The sequence below is a fragment of the Bombus pascuorum genome, chromosome 10, assembly GCF_905332965.1.
Source record: "Bombus pascuorum chromosome 10, iyBomPasc1.1, whole genome shotgun sequence".
NCBI classification, from domain to species: Eukaryota; Metazoa; Arthropoda; class Insecta; order Hymenoptera; family Apidae; genus Bombus; species Bombus pascuorum.
The window spans coordinates 11208206-11232540 of NC_083497.1; the positions used below are offsets into that span (position 1 = coordinate 11208206).

Consider the following 24335-nt stretch of genomic DNA (forward strand, 5'->3'; position numbering starts at 1 on the left):
TCCCAGTCGTAAAAATTTAATTCCCATTTATATCCAATTAAACGGAATACCGCGTCGACTATAATATCCGCTTTATTCGTACGTACGCTTCCACGTCTCGCAACCAGCCAATTCGATCGCAATGAATCTGACGTGTACGATATCGCGAAACGATGTAACGAAAATGTATAGCGTCGCATCGTCAGCGAAACGCTGGTACGACGGTGAAATTGAATGCCATAGGTGGCACGTAAGGTGCGCACTGTGCATACGTCTCCTTCACGTTGACTCGTGAAATATGGAAAAGTTATTCTCGCCGAGTCGCCACGCGTAAGTTTGCACAAAAGAGAACGCGAGCTGCTGCAATTTTTCGTTATTTCGCTTTACGAGGCCGCAGCGAAACCGCCTTCGTACGTGGAATGCGTGCGGCTTGCGTGCCACTACACGGCGAGCGCATTTATTCGCACCAGCGAGCTCACGCTTCACGCGACACACGAACCAGAGGCTTTACGAGCCGATCTATACACAGCAGCCTCAGTTATCCGGGTTAACTGCACTCTGAACGCAATTTATACTCATCGCGATGTACGCACCAATCGCCATAGCGTAACCCGCGGACGTTATACCTAGCGGTGAACTAGGTAGAAGTGCCAACGATAACCGTGAATTCGTCGGTGAATTTCGTGGTCACATACGTATCAGCAAACCCATTCGGAGCTGTATATTTTTAAACTATTAAAGATCAAACGATAATTTGTCATAATGTTGCGGATGCTTCGACTTTCTTAGATTTCGCAAAATGATGACATCTAAATGGAAGAAACGGATCGCTGAAAGTGGCAATTTAAACGCGAATCACTTACGTTCGATACGTTTTTCAGTCGATAATACCATTCAACGAAAAACGTGAAAATATTCGTGCAACGTCTTCCAACACTCTGAATTAAGAGAAATAATTCATTTAAATATATCACGTATAGTGAGACACACGAAACGTGGCGTTACGCTTGAACTAGGTCGAACACGAAAGACCTACGTCTATGTACCAGGAATATAGTTGTGCAAACGTACGTGTACGATTTTATTCTGCTACAGTTCGATACGAGTTTCCTCTACCGATGATGGAATAAGGGTCGCTATATCGATGATTTCCGTCGAGTTATCAAGAAAGAAAAGAGTGGCGTCCAGAGTCTCGTTGTTTGCTTACTTGAAACAGGCATTGCAGCCAATTCCAGTTAAAACGGATTATTCCGTCGGAAAGGAAGTTCCGTAGCGAACCATCTGTATCGGAATTCCGAGTAAACATCGCTTTTTCCAATTCACCGTAATTAGTGGCCTGGTAAAATGAACGAGAATGCCCAACTATTAGAGACGAAGAGAATGAATCTAACGAAGCGCCATAGAGAACGGAGCGCAAATAAAAATGCGGTATCCACGGAAAGTGCGAGCGAGTGGTCCGGCAAAAAGCTGGAAGATATTCGGTCGACGGTAACTCCACTAATTGCTGCCGGAATTGCGTCTAATTGACGGGCAGACGCTTCATCAGCATTACCAGGAAACTGTGTGTAGTAGCAGGTGGCCCGGCGTTGTCCTTCGTGGCGCTGCAACAACGCCCTATGGGGTTTGTTTCGTTCGAGGGAAAGGAAACGTTCGAGGAGCACAGAACCGCGACGAGCGAAGAAGATGCTGACAGCCGGAACCAGAGCGTCGTCGTCATTTACTCCGCGTGGTTGAGAATCTCCTTTTGCTGGTTCAGCGGATCGTGCTTCCACGTCGCGTTACAACTCCCTTTCTTCGAGTTCCGATCGACCTCGAGTTCCCCGACCGTAAGTCACCTCTCTCCCTCGAGTCCCCGATCTCTTTCGAGGTCGAGTACCATCCTCGACGATTCGTTGCGTTCCGTTATCACCTTTTTGCTGGCGTCGTCGAACGACGACACGCTCGTAGGTATCCACGCGTCGAGGTTTCGTGTCCCGCCTACGACATCGCTGAGGCACGAAAGACAATTCGACGTATCCTGGGCTGACGTTTCGGGTTCCGGTTACGAGTCTCTTGGCGCGGTTACACGATACACCGGGCGAAGATCGTTTTAACCGGTGTTGCTTTCTTCTTTCGAATTAATGGTCGACAACGACGCGGCCCGCTTTTCCGACGAAATCACCGAGCGAACGAGTCCGAAGCTGTACATTTCGCAAGCTACCACGCGAACTGGAAGCAATGCAAATCTTCGCGACGCGTCTCCTCGTTCTTAGCTTGTATAATTCAACGACATCGAGCTGGGTAGAAGCGGAGCTGCGGCTCCGCAAACAACGCGAGTCCGAGGAGCCTGGCAGAGAGGGTCCGATGTAAATTTCTATTTTTTTTCTAAAAGTAAACCGATTAATAGAGGCGAAGCGGAGGTCGTTTTATTCTCGTCGTCTCTTTGCCTTCCTCTTTTCAGCCGGCGCTTCGCGCGCAAAATCAATACCGGATTCGCAATTTATTCGCTCCAACACGAACGCAACAGATGCGAGCTAACGGTCGAGGAAGAAGTAAAGCGTTTTATCGGAAATATTTTGTCCGACACGGAAGCGCGCATATACGCGCAGATACAACGTACGTGCTGTATATGTATACGGACAAAACGTATATATAAATATACACGATGTTTCTAAAACAACCGAACCAACTTTCGGTCGGCGTTCCATTCAACTCGGAATTGCGACCAAGTTCCATGAACGCGGGGAATCGCAAAGCCTCCGGTTCTAACTTACAGTCGCCTTACTGTATTCGCGAGAAAAGGACTTTCCTGAGAATACTTTTTTAACTTCCCTCTCACCCCCTGCCCCCGTTTCGAAACTACCGTTAAAAATACGCTTCTCTATCTCGTTCTCGACGATGCGCGTATCGTCTGGTAACATTTCACGCGTTAAAAAATTGTCCCTCTATTTCCAAGTTTATCGCCAAAAGCGATAGAACGAGTAAACTTTTAAGAGGTTTCCCTCTGTTCGAGCAAGATCTGGCGTGTATAATCACCTCTGCAAGGTGTACGAGTAGACGAGAGCAGGCGGGTATCTCGACGTCGGCGTGTCGGATTCGTTCTAACAAGCCCTCTTTGAGGCTTGATTTAATTTTCCTGCTAGGAAAGCCTTTTTCGGTGAAAAGCTCGCAATCACCGGATAATATCTAGACGACTCTTAGAGAGGGTTGGCGGGCCGCTGTGCCGTGACGGACGTGACTCGCAAGACGAGAAATACGTCGAGAGGTATCGCGGTGAAATAAAATAACCTGCTATTGTGGCACAGAACGCCAGGGGAAAATAATATGGAATCGTGTAGCAATGACAGAGCGATAATGTAAGGAAATATGGCTACATTCGTAACAAAAGTTGCCCGTCTTATCGTCCCTGCGAACGCCACTAGCGTTTCCGTGCATCGTCGGTATATATCGTATCAAGAGCATTTTTGGAACGACTACGCGTCGTCCCATTACTCGAGAAATTCTTGGCAAAGTAATTTAACGTCACCAACTTGTGTTCCAGTGCAATCTTAATCAATTTCACGGCGTAGCCGACATATCTTAACGAAAACATTCGCCACGACGACGCGACGCGTAACGTTGCACGGTTGATGAAACGTAGGAATGCGGAACACGAGCTCCACTGCGTTTGCACTCTATCACCGCGATACGCCAAAATTGACCTCCTCGTTAACGAGTCGATGAAGCGCAACTTCGTCTTTTACACTATTGAATTTCCCTGCAAGATCCTCTCCGTGTACTTCTATCGTCGTGTACTCTCGGAGACCTTGGCATGGAATGTGCAACTTAATTATGTGTGGGTATAGTATGTTCGTTAACACCATGCCTCATATTCAACTCGTGTATATGTACGTAGCTGCTCTGGCGTCAGCCTGGAATACCGGCGATGAAGTCATCGAATGAAAGACGTCGGAAAAGTCGCACGCCTTCGAAACGTATTCGTGGCGCTTTGTCGCTCGAAACATTTGCCTCTCTGGAAACGACGTATTCCTGCATTCGCAGCCCGTGGCACCGATCTCGTATAAAAGACTAATGTAATATGTATTTCAATATATACGTGTATACGACGAGAGTATAAGCAGGCAGCCAGTCTTAACGAGATCTTCTCAACGTCTGATTTAATTTTCAGGACACGGAGGCATTCGACTGATAATGTTGCTTCCGTCGCTGAAGAGAACTGCGGCTGAGTGCAGCGAGCGCGTTGGCCGCTCGTATCGCGAAAGCAACACTAATACGAAAAAAATGTCGCGTTAACATCTTAACCGATTACATCGGTCGATTTGATCGATGGACAAATAATTGCAACGTGGATCGTGGGATCGTATCGTGGGCAGAAATAATGCACGCGAATTATCAAGCTGTTCGTTACATTAGTAACGGGTGGCTAATTATAATCGAGCTCGTTCAATTATTGCTCGTTATCACGTCAATTAATTCGCTACGTAACATGTTTATGTATATTTCCGTTCGTTCGTATCGGTCGCTGACAAGAGAACAAATTATCGACGTGAAAAGCGGGTCACATCTGAATCTAAATTCGTTAGCGTCCGACCAACTTGGAGGATACTTTTCCTGGCTTTGTAAAGGCTCGTTATATCGTAGGTAGCCACGTCCGAATGTGCTAGTCGGTGTTTCTTGTTTGCATTCAAAGCCCTAGCTAAGTCGGAAGCGTGTTTACATGTTCCTTCGCGTACAGCGAAGCTAAGTGGACCAGAACCGAGCGAGTGACCAAACCTAACGAGGCCTCGTTTGCGGCTTGATCTAATTTTCCAGACGCGACGGTATTCGATGAAAAGCTAACGGGAGGTCAACGGTTGAAGGTTGTCGGGGGATCCCCGGCAGAGCGTAAAGAGTTCGGCAGAGGGTGCAACACCCCGGGGAAAGAGGCACAGAGCGATGGAAAAAGAGGGAAGATGATCTTCAGAGGAGAAAAGACCAGCCCAGGCCGGATCAGCGCAATTTACGAACCGGCAGTCTACGCTCGTGCACAAACTTAATCCGTCCGATGCATGGAATGCAGAATGACGGAAACTGTCCTCCTGTGTATCCATCTCGAGAAATGGAGTCTCTTCGTGGAGCATCACTGCCGGAATACCAGAGACCAGACTTTACAGTCGGATATTTGTTTTTCCGGCCTGAATGCTGAACACTCCGGCGAATGAAGTATTCATAACGAAAGGGGCGACGTATACCGAGGAAAAGAGAAGCGTTTCTTCCGCGAGAAAGTTAATTGGACGGAGTTGAAAGACGCCGAGGCCCGGCGCCCTTCTCCTATCGTTTCCTCGACACACACCGAGCACACGATTAATTTTACCGACGTCTGTCGTTGCTCGACAACTTTAGATTAAGCCCGGTGGAACTTTCGAAAAGTCGACGACCGGGAAATTTATTCGCCGAACGACGAAGGGTGAAACAACGTATTAATATCGTATCGGTGACCGGAGCACGGAGGAAGAGTAGTAACGTTTCCGTATACCTCGGAGAAGTGAATCGTTCGCGTACGTTGGAAATCGGAGCGGATCGATCGTGACTGTAAAACGTACTTTAAATCCGAAAATCATCGTCTACGTCTGCATCACGGAGTCGGATGGAAACGAGAAAATAGCCGAATTGAAATCGAAAAAAGGAAAGGGAGAGGCGTACAGCCAGGCAGATATTGGACAGATGTCGCGTGGAATGTGCAAATGTACGAACGAACGTGGAGCAGAAACTGGAACGAGAATCAAGAACAGTAACGACACACACCGACGCGTACGCCCGTAATCTACCGTACAAGCCGCAACAACAGCGTGCACTCTTGACACGTACTAATACGTGCAACATCGTACAATCCCGTGGAGACGGAGCGCGCAATTACTGCGCTCGGAAGAAGCAATTATCAAAGCATTGAACGACGCGAAGAATCAGAGGAACCTTGTGTCGCGATTCGTTCCATTCCACCTTTGTGGTTTTTGCCGTTCGAACGGGACAAAGCAGAGGAAAAAGAGCAGAGAAAGAAACCAGCGATCCCCGGAGTACCGCGGCGAGCGTGTCTATCGTGCGATAATTGATTGTTGCCGAACGAGAAAAGCACCGTACAATAATTCATCGAAAGCCATAACGCGTCATAAAAGCATACAGCAACTTCGATGAAACTAATTTAACTACTCTCTCTCCGTTAAATCCGCCGGCGAAATCCACGTTGCGTTTCTCGTTTCTCATTCGATCGACCTAAAGATCTCACCGCGTAACGGTGCCCGGTAGGTAGGTAGGTAGGTAGTTTGCGGTTCGTACTTATTTCGACTCGACTCGACTCGGCTCAGCTCGATTTCACCGTTCTATTCGTTATCGATCCCTGCGCTTGAAGACCGAGAAATTAAAGCACCCGCGGGGACTTTTGAATCCACACCGCGATTCCGTTCCATCGTACCATTCAATTATCGAATAACCGAAAAGCTAGCTGATTCTGGCAAGTCGCTTCGTGTACCGCTGCATCGTAAAATCCAGGAAAGACGCGTTGTCGTTGAGTTTATTCTTTCCGTCTTTGTCCCTTTTCATCCCCGCCGCCTTTTTCCTACGCGGTATTTCTGTGTGGCTCTTTCGTTGCCAATCCGTACATACCTCTATACACGTAACGCGCGGTTCTCTGTCATTCTTTTCTCGGTTGCGCCGCCCTCGCTTCCACCTAACCACCGTATACATCCGTGTATATGCACACGCACTCACGTTTAGTACGTACGCGATCGTGCACCAGATTCCTGGCTTCCGTGTTTCCAAGATTCCGCCGGTGTTTATATACCGCACTCCGCCACCATCGCTATATGTATATTTGCGGTCGATACTCGCGATAACACGGCAACTATGTAAAAGGAAAAATTGTAAAAAGCTGTAGAAGCATCGAGTGTGGTCGAGAGGGAAATTGAAAAACCGGTTTTTATTTCGTTCGTGATTTTCTTTTTTGATAACCGCGCGCTCTGTGCACACAGAACCACGCGTTCCAATTACTAAATTCTCAAGTTGCTCGATGAGGAGGATATTAAGTATCGATTCGTATGCACGAGCGTTCTCCGCGGCCGCTCTCCTACGACCTCGCTATGGATTTTCTTCTGCATAGTTTAAAGGGTCGGCCCGTTAGATTGTTAAAACGCAATAAAAGTACCGAAGCTGTGCTTTATTCTCGCGCAATCCGGCCGGGGAATTAACGGCAGAACTTTCGGCAGATCGTTGAACAGGAAACAAGCGTGTTTCCAAAAACACAACTCTACCGGAGAAGTCATTAACGCGACTCAGGACGGCAAGTTGCGAGGCAAGAGAATCCCAGTCGTATAACGCTCTCTGGGACTTTTCAACTCCGTCCATAAATCGTTAGTCGAAAATTCATAGGATTTGTACAGGGCATTTGATTGCAATTTTGGCCGAGCGTGTCGTCTCTACGAAATGAAATTTATTTATTTATTTACTCATTTATTGTATATAGGAGAAAGAGGCACATCGTTAGAAGCTATGAACTATTTAGTCTTCGTACACCAATTTTTGACTACTTTACTTACGAATGGATTTTTATGCAAGTTCGTATCTTTATGATTAAATTATTTAAACGAAATAATTAAAGGAACGTTGATAGAAAACTGTTCTATCAAATATTACAAGAAGAACTATAATTTGCACATCTTACGTATTTCCTCGTATTACGCAATAAAAATCCGCCATCTATTTATAAATGTAATATCCAACATCGTTCTTCCGAATACATTAACTTCCGAGATCTCACGGTGTTAAATATCGTAGCGTAGTTAAACCAGTCGAATAACACAGGATAACCCACTAATCCAGAGACTGTGACGAAGACCAACTGAATTCTAGGGAGAACGATTGCAAGTCTACCACCGCACATCGTAACGTTTTTCCCCTCGAATAAAGGGAGATTTTGACCAGTACCCGCTTTGGAAACCAGTCGTTTACCCGAGCTCGATGTTCCCACTTTTCCCAGTACGAAGCAGTTTGCGACGGCCTGCATTATGCATTCCGTAACTTTAAAACGGTTCAACGTGCAACGATGCGGCTTTGCGCGCTTTAACAAATAATACCGCCGGTTACATTTCTGCAAACGTGTCCCGCGATACGCGTGCTCCATGAAATTTTAATACGATCTGACATATTAAGGGAACAAGCTTGCGAGTTTTCGCGAAACTATGATAACGAGACCGCCGTTAGTGGAACGTTTTATCATACATCGAGTTTAACCTAAGTACTTTTCGAACTGGAATTCTCTCGTTCGAATACGCTTACCGATGAACCTTCCTGGCATATTAAAAAACTTTTTCCCTTGGAATTCGACACGAGCCGTCTCGATCGGAATCTCGCCCGATTAGATATATACTTTAATTAAAAAATTCCATCTGAGATCAAGATTTCGAGTCAATCTGCCACGTTAAATCCGTTTTTGATCCACCCTTTAACAACCTGACCGGTGATAGTCACGGTAACGAGGACAAATGCACAGGTTTTACCATCAAAAACGCGAATTTCCTGCAAAACCCGCCAATATTATTTGCCTATGAATTTATAGCACGCTTCGAAAAGTGATTTGACTCTGCTCGATTGTAGTTCGGTTTTTGTTCATTCGCTCGAATTTACTTTTATCCTGTAGCAGCAATCCGTGCATTTTATATATAAAAAAAAAAAGAAAAGTAAACATTTGTTGATACTTTTGGACGATATTCGTCAAAGTTGCTTGACTGTTACGAGATTAAGTCATCTGGCGCGCGAACTAGATACAAAATCAAATATCCTCGTTCTTCTTTTCGTTCCAAGTCGACGAAGCCAAGACAACGGCGATATCGCCTCGAATTAATAGCACCCTCGGGAATTTTAATTTTCTCCTTGACACGTTCGCCGGATCGACTTTCGTGGAGTTCTGGCGCCCGCGCGTTTCGACGCTCCACGCTCGCAAAACGACGTCGCGTACATTTTACAATATAATCGTGTGATCGTCGAGGATCTCTCGCGAAAGAGCCTGGTTCGGAGAGCAGAGCGAGAAAGAAAGGGAGACGAGAGAGCTGGGTGAAAAGAGAAGAGAAGAGAAGAGAAGAGGAGAGGAGAGGTCTGAGTGGACTGCCGTCGGCACTCGCCACGCTATAGTGGCACTCGCTTCCACCCCCTTTCGCGAGACCGACTGCTAGCCAGCGATCTCGTCTCGAGTGTCCCACGGAACTCGCAACACAGACGACGACGAGCCGTCGCTGTTCCCTGGCTCGCCCTCGCGCGCTCTTATCACCGGTGCTGGCCTCCACGTCGCTTTAACCCGACCCATGCGGCACGGCGCGGCGGAACTTCCTTTGACGCGCGATCGCCCAATAAAACGTCTCGCGAGAAGAATAACTCCGAGGCGAGTGTTCGCGCCACGTTCTCAGAAACACACCTAACGATGGAAAGAGAACTGGAAAAAGGGTTTCCGTGCAGCTACGAGATGCTTGGCAAACTGAATTCCACTATTGTTCCGAAAGACGCGTAACTAGGTAGCAGATTCGGACGAAATTTTTGTGGCCATCGCGTACGGGAGATGATTGGAAGCACGAAATGTAGGCTTTGGAGAGAAAGATGGAACAATCTTGTTCTAAGATTCGATTAGACAAAAGATTTTGTGCGATAAAGATGTATTTTTATAAAGCACCGTCGCTTAACCCGAAGCTTCGTACAATGAAAAGGTAGAGTATATGGAGGATTTGCATCGAGCGATGTATACGATTTCAAACGTATAATCTACATGAAATATCAAAATTTGACGAACGATGGAGAATTTCCTAGGACTTTTGATACGTGTGTGCGATCTATCTCAAATATCCGAATACTTGCCCGGTTTCGACAGGATGTCAAAATCATTACGCCACGATAAAATTGACGTTAGGGGAACGATGTACATTATTCGAACGCACGAATCGCCAGTGGTAATATCTCGCATTTCAAATCCATCATCTTCCCCCGTGATATCAAGTTTCATCTAAAATCGCAGGCCGATGCCATTCGCAAGAATATCGCTGAATTCGATCAAGAAGCGTCATTAGCGGTTGCTAATCATAGAACGCTGCAAGCTCTATTTTCGATGTTCCATTTACGTCCTGAATGACAGCGTAATAGCGGTGCATACGCTGTTACAACATCCACCGATCGCGTAGGAAGTATACCACAGTGTTAACGCAGTATTTTCATCGTGAGTGACGGGGAGATGATCATTCGTTTCATCGCCAGCAGACACATCAGCGCTTCGCGTTCAACGTCCGCCAAGGATGCGCGTAAAGCAGCCAAGAGAATGAAATGCACAGCCTGTCTCGCGCTACTTTATGCGTCGTGTGTAATATGTAAATAACGCTGTATACTAACTAGAAATGTCTTCCGCTTTTCCCTCCTTACAGTACGCAATCGATGTTCTACATAGCAGCTACGATATACATCGGAAAGAATACGTGTCCGGTGACTGTTTCGACTTGACTAATGGCTCGGAAGAAAGGGAGAAACTAGCTTCGACTCGTATTTCTTTCTTTTGACTTATTACCGTCGCATCATCGAGGATGCTGCAGCTACTGCCTGCGCTCTCTCAGCCACTCACGAAACAAGCTTTTATTCGAGAGCAGCGAACGCTCCGGTTTATAAGTAGCATCAGAGTTTTTTATCGTGCCTATAGGAAGTCAGTTTAACCCTAGGAATAATTAGAACGATACTTAAGAAGTATCGTTATCTGGCATGAAATTTATGTAAAGATAGAGCGGTTGGTGAAACGATTCGAACGTTTGTCGCAGGCAATTTCTATGCGAGTGCTGTGCGCGTTGTGATAAAACGTATCGAAATTTCATTGACATTGTTACGATGCGTCGCTCGCCTGATTATATCGGTCAAATTTGAAGCCGATCTGAAAATTATACCCGATGATTGTTAAAATGAAAAACGATATCGTGACATTACAACGAACGCGATATTTCGACAGTTTTAAAGGTGACGAACAAACACGCGTTTAGCTTTAAACACTTAACACTTAGGAACGAAAGTGTGCGTCTTTTTACGTCTCTGAGTGGAATCTCTCTCGATGTGTATCCCCGGGACGCGGTAACTTGTGCAGACTCGCAAGATGCACGAGCGAATTCCCCGGTGATTCGCGTCAAGTTTCGCAATTGAAATTGCAGGAGATTCGCAAGGGAGTAGGCCACGGCGGCGGCCGACGAGTTATCGTCGAAACGCAATAATCACGCTGTGGTAATTCATCGCGTTATTGTTTAACTGGCAAGTTGGCGAGCCCGCGAAAGCGGCCAAGAAATAGGAGGTCGCGCAGGCCGCCAGCAACTTTGCTCGTATAAGTGTCTGGCGAGTTACTCGCTAACTTCGAGGACACGGTAACAAGATAATGTACATGCTGTTCGCGTGACTCAAGATGCGCCGTTCTGTTCCGTATTACCGTCGCTAATTGAGTTACAACCCTAGTGTTCGTTGTTATTATTAATTATTATAGCGATTAATTAAGGGAACGAAGATGGGGGACCGATCGAAGTCGCGTCAGGGTCGTGCGACCTGAACGAGCCACGGCCTGCAACTGCACGAAACGCTTTCGTATCGCGCACCAATTTACGATAAGGGGCGAAAAAATTGATCCGACGAAATTACGCCTGGTTAAAAGACAATCTCCTCTTTCGCACGACGTAAGTATAATTATAGTTACATACATGCATAAGCGTAAATCCGATAGGGTGTGAAGAAACAAGTGGAGCGTACAGATTTGTCTGGTCGCAGGAGTTAACGTCGAAGTTCGGGGCTACGTTAACGAGGTAATATACAGGCCGTGCACGTCTATGGAACTGCAAGCCTGTAATTCGTATCACCGGCAAGCGTAGTGCAACGAGTAACTCGGTTACCAGGCTTGGTGTACGCGTTGCGCGCGAGCTGTTTTCCATGCCCGAAACTACGATCCGGTGTCGTTAACACCGGCACGAAGCACGAGACCGAACCGCCGGCTGTACGAATTTTGAGGCGACGTGACGGCCGCGCGCGAGAACTCGCTTGTAAATCAACGTCACCGGCCGATACGTATTTAGACGCGAAAAATTTTTTGAAACTGGCGATCGCGCGTTGAAACGCAAAGACAGGCTCGCGAAACGCGAAACTATCGGCCGTGACGACGTTAACGTTGGATTCTATGCTATCGCGTGTAAAACAACGCCGTGAACCAAAATCACGACACCGTGACTGATACTGTCGGTGGACGCACTTTGAGAACTAAAAGATGGAACGGAACGGAGGCCGAGCGGAACGTATCAAAGGCCGATCTGACTGGTAACATTACCGCAAACACCGCCACCCGATATCGGCAGTGGATCTATGCCCGCGAACTGGAACGGTTAATCACGCTGCTTCAGCTCCAGTTTAATATCGCGTTATATACATTGGCGCGCTTCGAGTTTTCACGACGCGCAGCAAACCGTACAGGAACATCGGGAAATCCAATAGGACGGAATCGTGTACGAGGTCGGTGAAACGCGTCGACCGATAGGCGTTTCTATTAACGACCGCGAAAAGATATCGCAGCTGCAAATCAGATTTTCGTCGCCACGCATCGTTGAATAGCAAGATCGTGCGATGCATATCGTTCTGATGTTCGAAACCGCGTTACTCCGTGGCTGCCACGATACGAACGAACGAACGGATCTAAAATTTCCATGGGAAAATCTACGGACAGAATTCCAGGATTAACACGCCACCGCTTCTCTCCTTGTCAGTCACGGTAGAACGACGCTGCCACGCGTTCTAAAGTTCGATACAATACAAACCGGCAGAGTGGGAAACTTGGCCTCGGAACGAAGCTCCGCGATTCCATGTAACTCGACTTAGTTAGTTCGATAACATTCGCGATAACTATGGTATATCTGATTGCCGGATTTAACGTTGTTGGCCAATACTCGAGACTTTCCAGCCTTGTTCGATCCTCGATCCGGCAAATTCGTTCCTATCTATGCTAAACGCAAGCTGATTGCAACGTCTAGAATCCGTAGAGAAACTCGTCGCTCAGGGACCGCTACAATAACCGTAAGATTAATTTCCATCGCGTAAGATCGTACAGAATTATTTGGTCAAGCCGAACTACGTTATACAAATTCGATTATAAACAAACGATTAAAAACATAGTAAATCACGTGTGCCATTTTAAGAGGAACAATTTTTAAATGGAATATCTCCTCGTTGAAACTATCTTTACGTTTAGTTCTCAGATGAAATGTACACGTCCACGCCACCAATTTTAATAACGTTAATTACGCAGACTGATATCGATGATGTTGAACCAGCGCAACGACTGTATTCGTTTCTTGCGAAACATCGTGAATTTATCGCTCATGTTGGAACGGCTCGTATCATCGAATTTATCAGATTACCCTATGCACCGACTTGAGACCGACTTTCTCGTCCGTTCGATCGCTCTCTGAACAGAGGTACCAGAGGAGAAAAGATTCGTCGTTCGGCGGAGAAAAATTTACATGTCCGGTCGTATTCGTTTTTCGATAATAACCCGCGGTCGATGGCTGTCCCCGGCGACCCAGATTCATTTCGAGCTCTATACAGCGATGCGTATACACGGAGAGTCAAGTGCGATCGATTCCAGTAGCATAAGACGCTTTAACCTAAGTCGCCCAGCAAAAGTGTATGCATTTCAATAGAACGAAGCATCGTTGGTATGTGCCTAAGACGCCCCTAGCGCTCGACCTATATTCTTCCAGCGATTCTTTGCGAGCCAAGAAGCAACGCCGCGTTGGCGAGCCAACCTATAGAACGTAACGCGTCTCCTAGCAATTGCCCGGTAAAACCACATCCAGCCAGGCTTCCCGTCCAACGAGTCTATTTTAACGCGGATGCTCTTAATTTCGATAGGTCGGGAACGTCGTGAAAGAACGTACTTTCGATCTAGCGCGGATATTCACCAGCAATATACGTATAACTGCCGGTAACCATAACAACGGCTGTCTTTTGTGGCCAATCGATTCATTTTCAAATCCGTCACAGCGCGCCGGTTCGATCTCCGAGATATTTCTGTCCTTTTCATGCTCGAAGCGTAACGCTTGCTGTAAATCGAACGTATCGGCCGTGTAGAACGAACGAAAAGAAATCGATCGCCACTCGGTTCCCTTCGATTAATTATGGAAACGACATTACGATAAGGAAAAGTCGTTTCGTAGCAAGTTTTCGTGGAAATTCAGCCGATTATCAGGCGAAAACGAATTCCGCGGAAGCAGGCAATGGAGCGGTTTGTTGTATTACCGTGAGAACTACCCCATTCGGCTGTGTCATGTATATAGGAGGAAAGAAAGAAGGAAGAGGATGGCGCAAGTGGGTTGCACGGCTTAGAAGTTTCTCGAAGGTTGGTGGGTGCTGGGGAAGGCTGCGGGTGGCGAAACCGCGCCATACCACTAGGCGAAAATTTTGCAAAGTACGTGCTCTTCTATGCGGACAAAAGTAACGCCGGTGCAATTTCACAGCCGTCGCATCGCGGACACGAGAAAATGCGTCCTTTCGCCTAAATTCTAGAGAACCGCGACGTCTGTGCACGTTTCTATTCGCGGCGAGAATCGAGGCCGCTTCTGGCTGGAACACGGGACGAAACGACGAGAGATCGAACAGCGGTTTCCTTGCTGTCGTTCGTTTCATCGTTCGTTTCGTCGTTCGTTGATGGACTCTTTTGATCGCCGCGATCAAACAGTCCATCGAAAACAATTTCATCAATTTGCGGTGCTTTTCAATCTCGATAGCGATAAATACGGCAGCGCGTGACATCGGATTCGTCGGTGTCGAATTCTCCCATTTAAATTCCGAATCGGTGCGCGTTAAGCTGTTCGAGCGCATTAATTATCGCGCGACGACCATAAAGTTGACGGACGCGATCGCGTGCTCGCGGTTCCACTGCGTGTCGGACGAATGAAAAAGTCGGCGCGATGCTTGCCGGTCGCACGCGAGAACGCGACAGGAGAAAATGGAAATCGATAAGCAAACACGAGCCCGCCGCGATACAGAAGTTAATTCGATTAGACGAAGCACGGGATACGGGATGGAAACGTGTTTTAGATGCCGGATAACAAGCTCGGGGAATGCATACGAAACGGCAGCTCTGCGAGCCGCTTGTTCGCGATGACCGTGCGAAATCCGCGACACGGCAACCAAACGTTTATACGACAAGCACGGAAAAAGGCATTCCGCCATTCGATACCACTGGTCGCGTTCGTCGAATCGGATATGGATATCTCGTGGCCAGAGAACCGAGATCGATTTCAAATAAAGCGGAAAAGGTAGAGAGAGTCGCTATTATATTTAACTTTCGACTTTCCTCCCACGTTCGCCACGTGTATCCTCGATTTCACCGAGTCTCGTCGTAACCATCGATTCCAAAGGGTTTGTTGGAGCACAGCCTGGATGGACACCATGTTCCAAACGATTTTATTCCGTGATCTGGCGATACAAAAGAGCGCGAGGAAACCAGCGTCTCGCTAACTCTATGGATAAAAATGTGGCAAATCTGGTCCCACTGAAGACCGTATATTCTGACAACACACTCCGAAAAAAAGACGGAAATATTCACTTTTACCGCGTATAAAGCTACAGCTGTCCGGGTTACCGTAGCGGGTGGATATCGCGTACAGATGGGAGCAATTCTAAGAATAAAAAGCGAGAGGACAATGCGCGTATCGCTCGGAACACCTGCTTCTCGCGTTCTAAAGGATACGCGTTCCAGATGAGAGAAAGAGATACGGTTGTCTCTCAACAAGGTTTCCGCGTAGTTTGCCAGAACCCTTGGCTTACCTTACCTACCCATCTACCTACCTACCTACCTACCTACCTACCTTTCCCCCTCCCTCTCTGTTTCCCTTGTTCATTCGAGTTCGTTACAACGGTCGATGTAGCTGCCACCAGAGACCCCGTAAAATCATTCGACTTCGTTGCCAAGACGACCTACCATGTGTCGCGAAATTTTTAGAGAAGCCAACCACCATACACCATAGCCACGCGACGGTCGATCGAGCTTCCCTTCCGCTTCCTTCTTTTTTCTCTCTCTCTCTCTCTATCTCTGTACTATTCGCTCAGAGTGATTTTCGTAGGAATTTTTGCAGACTGGAATAGCGACAAAACGTTTAGAATAATTGAACGAAAGAGTAAAAGATTCAAGACGTGACTCTGAAAATAAAGTAGATAATTGTTTCGTTTCTTTTGAAAATCGAAGACAACTGATTCGTTTAGTTATTTAGAGTTCAATTACCGATATTCGTAGTGATATTTGCCGATCAGAACAACGATGGGATGTTCAGAGTAACCGGAGTAAGAAATAAATTTCTTAAAAATGTTGATAACCACGACCGAAGAAAGCAGAAAATTCTTTGGTTCCTGTCGCGGATCGGAAATAGCGAATTCTCGAATTAAATATTTAAAGTTCAATTTTCGAATTCCACGGGTATCTTCGCAGATCGGAACACGAATGGTACACAATGGTATGGAAAAGCTTTCGGGTACATTAATATGTTTACGTAAATAAATTTTTCGCTCTGTGTTCGAGAAGCGATATTTCAAAGAATTTTAAATAATATCGCATAACTATATAACAGAGAATATTTGCTGTACCGTCTTCTTTTACTCGTCTCACGGCCTCATATCCAATATTAGTTAAAATATTTTTAGAAATATTCCTTTGAAGATATATAGGAAAGGTAATGTAGCGAAAAGCTTAATTTAACTGAAACATTTTACATGCCGAATAAAGGTAAAAAAGATTTATTAACCCTTTGACCACGTAACGAAATGATATATAATTCAAAATGAAGGTTGGAAAAATAATCATCTCCAAGGTTCTCTACATTTTTTGTATCAGACGTAGAAAATACATACTGAAACAAATTCCAATAATTGCGTTTCGCAATGATAAAATTTATGGTATGATATTTATGACGCTATATTTCACAGACTTTACGAATCTCTTTGCAGTTACGACACTGTTAAAAAAACGTGATTCTATACAAACTTGATCAAACTTTTCGACATCGACGTTTCGGCAGCCTGGCGCAAATAACGTCAACGTTCACTCGATTTCGCATCCTCGCCTATATCTCGACCAGATCACGTAATCTATTATATCTAAATCTAATCTAATCACGTAATCGTCAAAGAGCGATATCTTCTTGACGACGTCTTCCTGGAGATAATGATTCGGCGAGATAAATGTTCCCGAGATCAGGCTCCTCTCTCCCTCTCCTCTTCTCCTTATCTCTAGATCCAAAACGGTTAAAATCCACTTGGAAGAGTGAAAAGTTTGAGGTAATCGAGTGGAAGGATAAAACATAGGTGGAAGATTTCGTAACTACCGAAAGAGGAGAGAAAATCGAATCGATGAAACCGAGGCTGGAAAATGGCAAATTTCTAACTATTTTAGATACTTGAAAGTTTAATGCGGAATATTACGAGACGTTGACGTTATATAGAACAATGAATACTTCATCGTAGACTTCAGTTTGGAAGTGAAAGTAGAGAACGATGCTAGGTGGACGAGTTCGAATGGCCAACAAAGATAACAGATTACCGTGCTCCTCCGAGTAGGACGTTCTTAATTCATCTCAACGGCTACGATAGCGAAATAACAGCGCTATGTACCTGTGCCAGGAGTAGATCTTTGTTAAACTTTAAGTAAGGGGGAATCGCGCGAATTTTATTTGACACCTGATGAATGTGCTCGTGCCACGAGAAGGTAATGAGAATTCCTAGATCGTGCCGCGAGTCAAGTATGAAGCATCGCTAGTACGGATAATGAAACAGAAAGAAGCGTAGAAACGATAGACGCGGAGAATCGTCGTTCCGGATATCGTGGAAACGAGCGTTTTGAAGAGAAACAAAATAGGTCGCCAAACTTTAGAAACTTCTCTCGACCAGATGTCACGCTACAGATAAGAAAATCACGAAACTCGAAAAACGCTATCCCTACCTACATGCTGTTTCAAAATGTAATCGTCGAGATAAGACAAAAAAATGAGTATAATATGGGTATAGTAGATACGTCGCAGAAGCTCGCTACAAATCAGACGCATATTCGCGAGTTCTATAATTTAAAAAGAAAATAGCTAGGCACAGTGATTATAAAACACGTCAATTTCGTCAAAGTTCTTAAAGTTGTAGGATAGAGGTAGTCGTAGGTAAAGAAAAAGGATACAGAGTAAATTCTTTGGAGTTTTCACGAAAGAACGAATCTACCGAAAGGAAACTACAAACGACATGTCGCGTTTACGCAACGTCGGTCTTTAATGGGTTAAGATGGTTTTGCTTGCGTTTAGCGGTAACTACACGCTGCCGAAGTTTATTCCCAAGTTTTTGAAGCGCTCTGTAAACGCGTGCTTGTATGTACCTACGTGTCCAATTCCCAAAGACAAAGTAAAATAATTTACATTAGGAAACTGCTGGTTTTCGAACCGATGAGACGGACTACGACGATGAAGATAAATACGCCGAATGCGTTCGTACAGAGGTACAACAGTACGAGAAAAGCGAATAAGCGTGAATAAAATGCATCAAATAATAGTTCCGTTGAACGATGAATAATGCATGGTACAATCTTGAGACGATGGAAGACAGAGATGCGAATACGACTTGGAACTCGTTGCAACGGTAATTGATTCGTTACGAGCCCGTAAACGCTGGATGAATGAAAACTAATATCTATAAAACAAGAGGAAACAGAAGCTTATCTGTGAAGCGCGACCGATACAACGAGAGAACCATTGAAAAGAATCGCGATACGTATTTCCTGTAGCAGAGCTACAGTAGACAGGGAGTAGAAGTGGAGCGCGCGAACGAAATCAACCGACTGCTTATCCGCTTCGAGTTCGCTTTCGAGTATCGAAAATGAACTTGAACGGTACTTTAGCGTTCAAGTAGGATACGCGTTTCTGCTCGATGAGTTCAACATCATAATCCCATACACGGAGGTGAAAATGCGTATTCATTGGACGTGGTAGCGCGAACTTCGATCGGCCTGATTTCTAAAAGGGGATTCCATTGAGCGCGCGACGCGAAAAACGATCAACGATCGCGGATCCGTTGCGACGCGCGTTCTTTTCGCCCCTGTGAAACGATGGAACAAACCGCGAAAGCAGCGAACCATCTCTTCCTCGCAGCCATTGAAAAAGCCGCCTAGCGAACACAGCATCCGAAATATCGTACACAGCATTTTTTCCGCAGCTTCCGCCAAACATTTCCACGGCGTTTAAACGAGAGACTATCGCCGCTGCTGTTGCCGGGCCGAGGGAAACCGCAGACTGCTGCTCTTTTTTTTTTTTTTCTTATTTCTTTTTTTTTTTTCGCGAAAATTCTCCAAATCAGACGCGATGCTATCAAAGGCCGGGCTTTTAACCGGCGCCTGGTTCGTGCAAATACAGAAAAGGAACGTTGCGTGGCTTCCATTTACGGACAGAGAGCCACGGAGAGAAAGCGTCGAAGCTGCACGACGACGATTCGATCGTTTTGGAAATCGCGATAGAATTGCGATCGGACCGGCTCGGCACGAAGAGCAATTATACGAGCCGGCGCGACGCGACGCTAGAAGGTAAAATCGGTATCGAGTACGTGAGAAGCGCTTTTATGGGATGCTCTCCTCGAACCGTCACGATCGTAAATGAGATTCGACGAGCACAGTCGCCGATAGTTACCCCCGTTTCCGCCGATCTTCACGCACGAATGCACCGACGAACCCTGCCGAGGAAATGGAAGAGGGTATACGCCAGGGTGATTCCGACTGCACGGACCGGAGATACGATTGGAAAGGGCAGGGAAGGGGACGACGACGACGACGCCGGCGAATTACGAGTAAAACCGGCTGCGAGGCAGAAGGAGTCGAAGTAGACGAGAAACTCGACGACGATCGAGAAGGCCAAGCTGCGAGAGAAAGAGAGGAAAGGCGAGCAGACGTGGAAGAAGAAGACGCGGAAGATGCGTTAAAACACAAAAGTTCCTAAGGTAGAAAAACTGATAGATCGAGTGGAAGCGAGACGGCGAGCGACAAGAAAGGAAAACAAAGAGACAAAGATAAAAGAGGAAAGAACAGAGAGGAGTTTCCCGATCCTCTTTCTCGTCGTTAAGAAATTCGACCATCTGGCGTTGTATCGTGGTTCCCCTACGGTGATGTTGCATCGTCGTCGTTCAGACTGGAATACTCGGTGGCGCCTATCCCACGAGGTCTCCGACAGTAGCGAAAACAAACAACTTCTGGCTGTGTAATCGGTGCAAAGAGAACGAGGCTAACAAAAGAGGAATCGCGTTTCAAGATATACCGGTTTCTCTAACGATATTTTCTTACGACATGTCCGACTCGATTCCTCCAACTCGGTCGCGTCACAGCCTTGAATCGCTCCAAAAACGGAATATCCGTGACGTTTACCGGTTAAGAACGAAAGTGGCATCGATTCTCCCTCTGCCCGATCTCTTGAATGAATCGAGACTCAACCATGGCACAGATACCACGCACTTACTCAGCGTGCCGCACGTGCCTGTTGTGCATACGTAATGCGTATTGACACGTCGAGTGACAGCACGCGGACCAAGTCACGCTGCGAGCCACTCGTCGAATCGATACACCGAGGACACGTTAGGGGGCCGATCGTCTCTTCGAATTTGGTAGAAAATCGAATATCGAATGGAACGTGCAACGATGATAAAAAGAAAGAAGGAGAAGAAGAGAACAAAAAGATGACTATAGAGTTAGACTTACCGGCGATGGCAACGAACAGGAAGAATATCCACATATCCATGAGTATGCCGGCGAGGCGTAGCTGGAAGTTGTTGGCTGCGTACGCGAGCTTGTCCATCACGCTTCGGAATTCATAGTCGCATGTCGTTGATCAGGTACGTAGTTTCTCTGGTTTGGATTCACGGTCGATTCGTCGAATCGTCGCACGGAATAGCACCCACTGTCCGCGTATTCGACACTACCGGCAGGGCAAGGGAGGGAAAAGTTGATGAAACAGGCGAGACCCGCGGCGGTCTCGTGTCGCGTCGCCTCACCAGCGCGGAACGTGTCCTGGCACTGTCCTTCGACTTCCTACGAATCTCCCACGGAGCAGGCTCGCATCGTACGAGCGTCGTATTCGCGGAGGAGGAGAGAGGCGAGCCGCGGCTGATTCGAGCCGAGGAGGCTGCCAACTGGGCAGACGGTTCGTAAAGCGTATCTTTAGGAGAACGACGATGAGATACGATGAGATGCGACGAGATGCGCGAGGAGGCCTTTGGCTCTCGCACGCGTGTCCTCCTCCTCTCTCGTGCCTGTGTTACGCTTTCGTGTGCGTGCGTGTACGTATCATACGCGTAGTCCGTTCGCGTGCAGTCACGGCGAGAATAGATCGGCCGGTCCTCCGGCTGGCGTCCCTTCCGGACGACGCTCGGCACGAGTCTCGCACGAGCGGAGATTACGCGTTCGAGACACGAAAGACACGAATCTGTACCGAGAGTCGCCGCTTCCGAGTGACGGCGTGCACGAGTACGGGGCGACCGTCGTCGTGTGCTCTCACCACCGCGTTGCCCGGAGTATTGACCGACTCGGCTCGGCTCGGCTCGGCTCGACACACGGTGCGCCGCTCTGCGGCCCAGACCAGACGCGGAGAGATGCGGAGGGGGCGCCTGCCCTCTACAGACTACCATACAACTACAGCCGATCCTACTGTTGCTGCGCGCGCACTTTAGCTCGTACGCTCGCGGCTCCGTCGAACCAGCTATACCTACGCTCCATGCCAATTCAACCATTCGATGGGCCTTGGACGTCTTTTTCCCCCTTTTTTACCCTCCGCCAAGAGACCTGTCGTATTTCTTCGACAACGCACCGCGTTCCACCAGTAAACAAACGACCAGACCCACTCGTTCGCCTCGTTTACGAAGCTCCTTCTTACTCCAAAATTGTTCACTCGGCGAATCGGAGACGCGCGGCTCGCGGCACCGGGTATATACGGCGAGCCGTTTCTCTCGATAAGCTAACGAGTCGCGTAAACCGTATCGATGCAACGAATCCAGTAAAACCGTTCGTTCCCCTTCGACGAGCAATCGTTTCACGAAACGCCGCTACGAGTTCTTCTGATATTCGTTCGCGGAAGCGTTTTCCCGTCTCAACGCGATAAGTATCGATGTAAAAATACGCGTGCTTATCGCAGGCGGATAAGAAACGTGTAATGCGGCAAACAAGTTGCAGCGTGACGGACGATTGCATAAACAAAGACAAAGCGGTTGCACGGAACCTGTTTACTAGCAATGAGAGATCCCGCGATATTCCCGATAACGCGTTATCGTACGCAGCGGTATCGTTTGTACGAAAAAAGAAAGATTCGTCGGTGCTGACGCAACAACGCGTTACGCCAGTGCTTTCGTTAAACTGGCGACTCGCGTAATAAAAATAATCGTACGACTGGAACGTAAGCCGTCGGAGGAAAGGAGACGACGAGTCGGTTAAACGTTAAGACGAGAGATAAACGAAATTACGAGCGTAAAATCGACAGACGTTCGACGCAACGTCGTTACGTTTCGCGTCTCTTACGCTCACGGTACGTACTTTACGGCGCGCTTTCGCCTTTTCTACGGAACAACGACTCAGCGGCTCGGATTGCGAGCACAAGCTCGTTTCCGCGAAAGAACGCGCAGAATACGAGAAGCGATGGTCCTCGAACGGTTGGCATAGGCAAATCCAGTGGTACGGACTGTAAACGTCTGCCGGTAGTTTTATTCGACGATCGATACTCGATACTGGCTTGTCTACCGTACAGCGATTCAATCTCGAGAACAACTCGACGCCTTCCGGACTTAAGAAAGAGATCTATAGGTCGGATAAGCATCCAAACCGAGATCAAGCGGGTTATTCCACGTGGAATAAAGTTGCACGTGAAAGGAAAAACACGAGTCGGAAGGTTCGACTCCTGGACACCAAGCTTCCTGGTCATTTTCTAAGATGGTATTCCAAACCCAAAAGAACGGGCACAAAGGGAATCGGTTCTGATTTTATCTTCGTGGAACTATCGAGCCGTGAGTTGCTGCCCCCGCGACAACGGCGTCGAGTCGTAGTTAGTCGCACGCGACCTCACCGAACCGAACCTAACAACCAACCTCGAACCGCACAGCGGGGTGCTTTTGTTTAACCGAGGCGTTTATTAATCAATTGTATATCCCCCGGTCGAAAGCATTGCGCATTTGACGGTCAAATGCTTTTTTTCTGCCTCCCAACGGAGGCAGCCCACTCGGGTCGCATCCTTTGATCTGTTTAGGGGGAATGTCTTGTAACGAGCAGCTCGCAAATTTGAAGAGACGCAATATCTACGTACAATGTAATTTGCTGTACACGGCCAATGAAACGAGACACGGCACTCTAGCACTGTGCTTCCAATTACACCGAACTCGACGATATTACCCTTTGCACGTACTTGACGAATCGGACGAGTTTCTGCGAGAAGATCTCCAACACGATGCTGGCTATTCTCCTATTACCTGGTTAGCTGGTTGCCTCTGCCACCTAAAATTTCATTGCAAGCGCTTTTGTGTAAAACGATAAACGTACAATACGTTGCTTTATAAAAAGTATTTGATACGTTTCGTGATACGCTCTCGGATATTATAGGGTTTCAATTACAACATCTCTAAAGTGTAGCGTAAATTGAATGCATTTCATCGTTGTTATTTTCTACTTATTTCGTGATAAATCTACTATTTCATCTCGTAATTAGCGCAGTTTTTCTAAAAATTCGATTTAAAACAACGGGAGTTGTTGCTATCGCAGCTTTAAAGCACTCGAACGAAAAATTTAATAGGAAAGGATACTGAATTATAAAGAACTCGGGAAGACTCATCTCTGATCGATCGTCAACAGATAATTTTTTAATTCTATCCGATATTTTGCTCTAAATATGTGAAAACCAACGACTGCGCTACATTATAGAACAACCCGCTACCTCATAATTTAAAGTAGCAAACAAAGTCAATATCTCCAACGATAATCCACGAATAGATGTTCCAATATATATCGACGTAACAATGAATGGTCTTATCATGTATCAAACTAGTATAACGAACCACGAATAGTTAGCACACTTCGAGATGCTCCGATTTACGTTAACGAGATTACTATGTTGTTTTACAAAATTTCGTATTTGATACGCTTCGAGCGAACGCATAAATAATTAACAAACGCGGTGGCCGCGTAAACGAAACTAACGCGTCAATTATGAATACAGTCGCGATATCAAAGGAATCCTCGACAGTAAATTATTCTGTACGATAACTCATAGTCGCACGATGCGAATATACGCAATATCAATGTGAACGAAATAACTGTA

At 46.6% G+C, this 24335-nt stretch overlaps 1 protein-coding gene across 2 annotated transcripts in view; it reads right to left on the bottom strand.

Annotated features, from left to right (window-relative positions):
- Positions 1-21720, bottom strand: part of LOC132911484 (transmembrane protein 132E) — a 79139-nt gene extending 57419 nt beyond the window's left edge. Inside the window, exon 1 of one of the 2 annotated variants that reach the window (XM_060968138.1) lies at positions 20741-21720. In XM_060968138.1, the coding sequence (XP_060824121.1) occupies positions 20741-20837 (97 nt within the window). In that variant the 5' untranslated portion in view covers positions 20838-21720. The remainder of the gene's footprint in view (positions 1-20740) is intronic. The other variant, XM_060968139.1, reaches the window with a different exon arrangement.
- Between the last annotated feature and the right edge of the window lie 2615 nt (positions 21721-24335).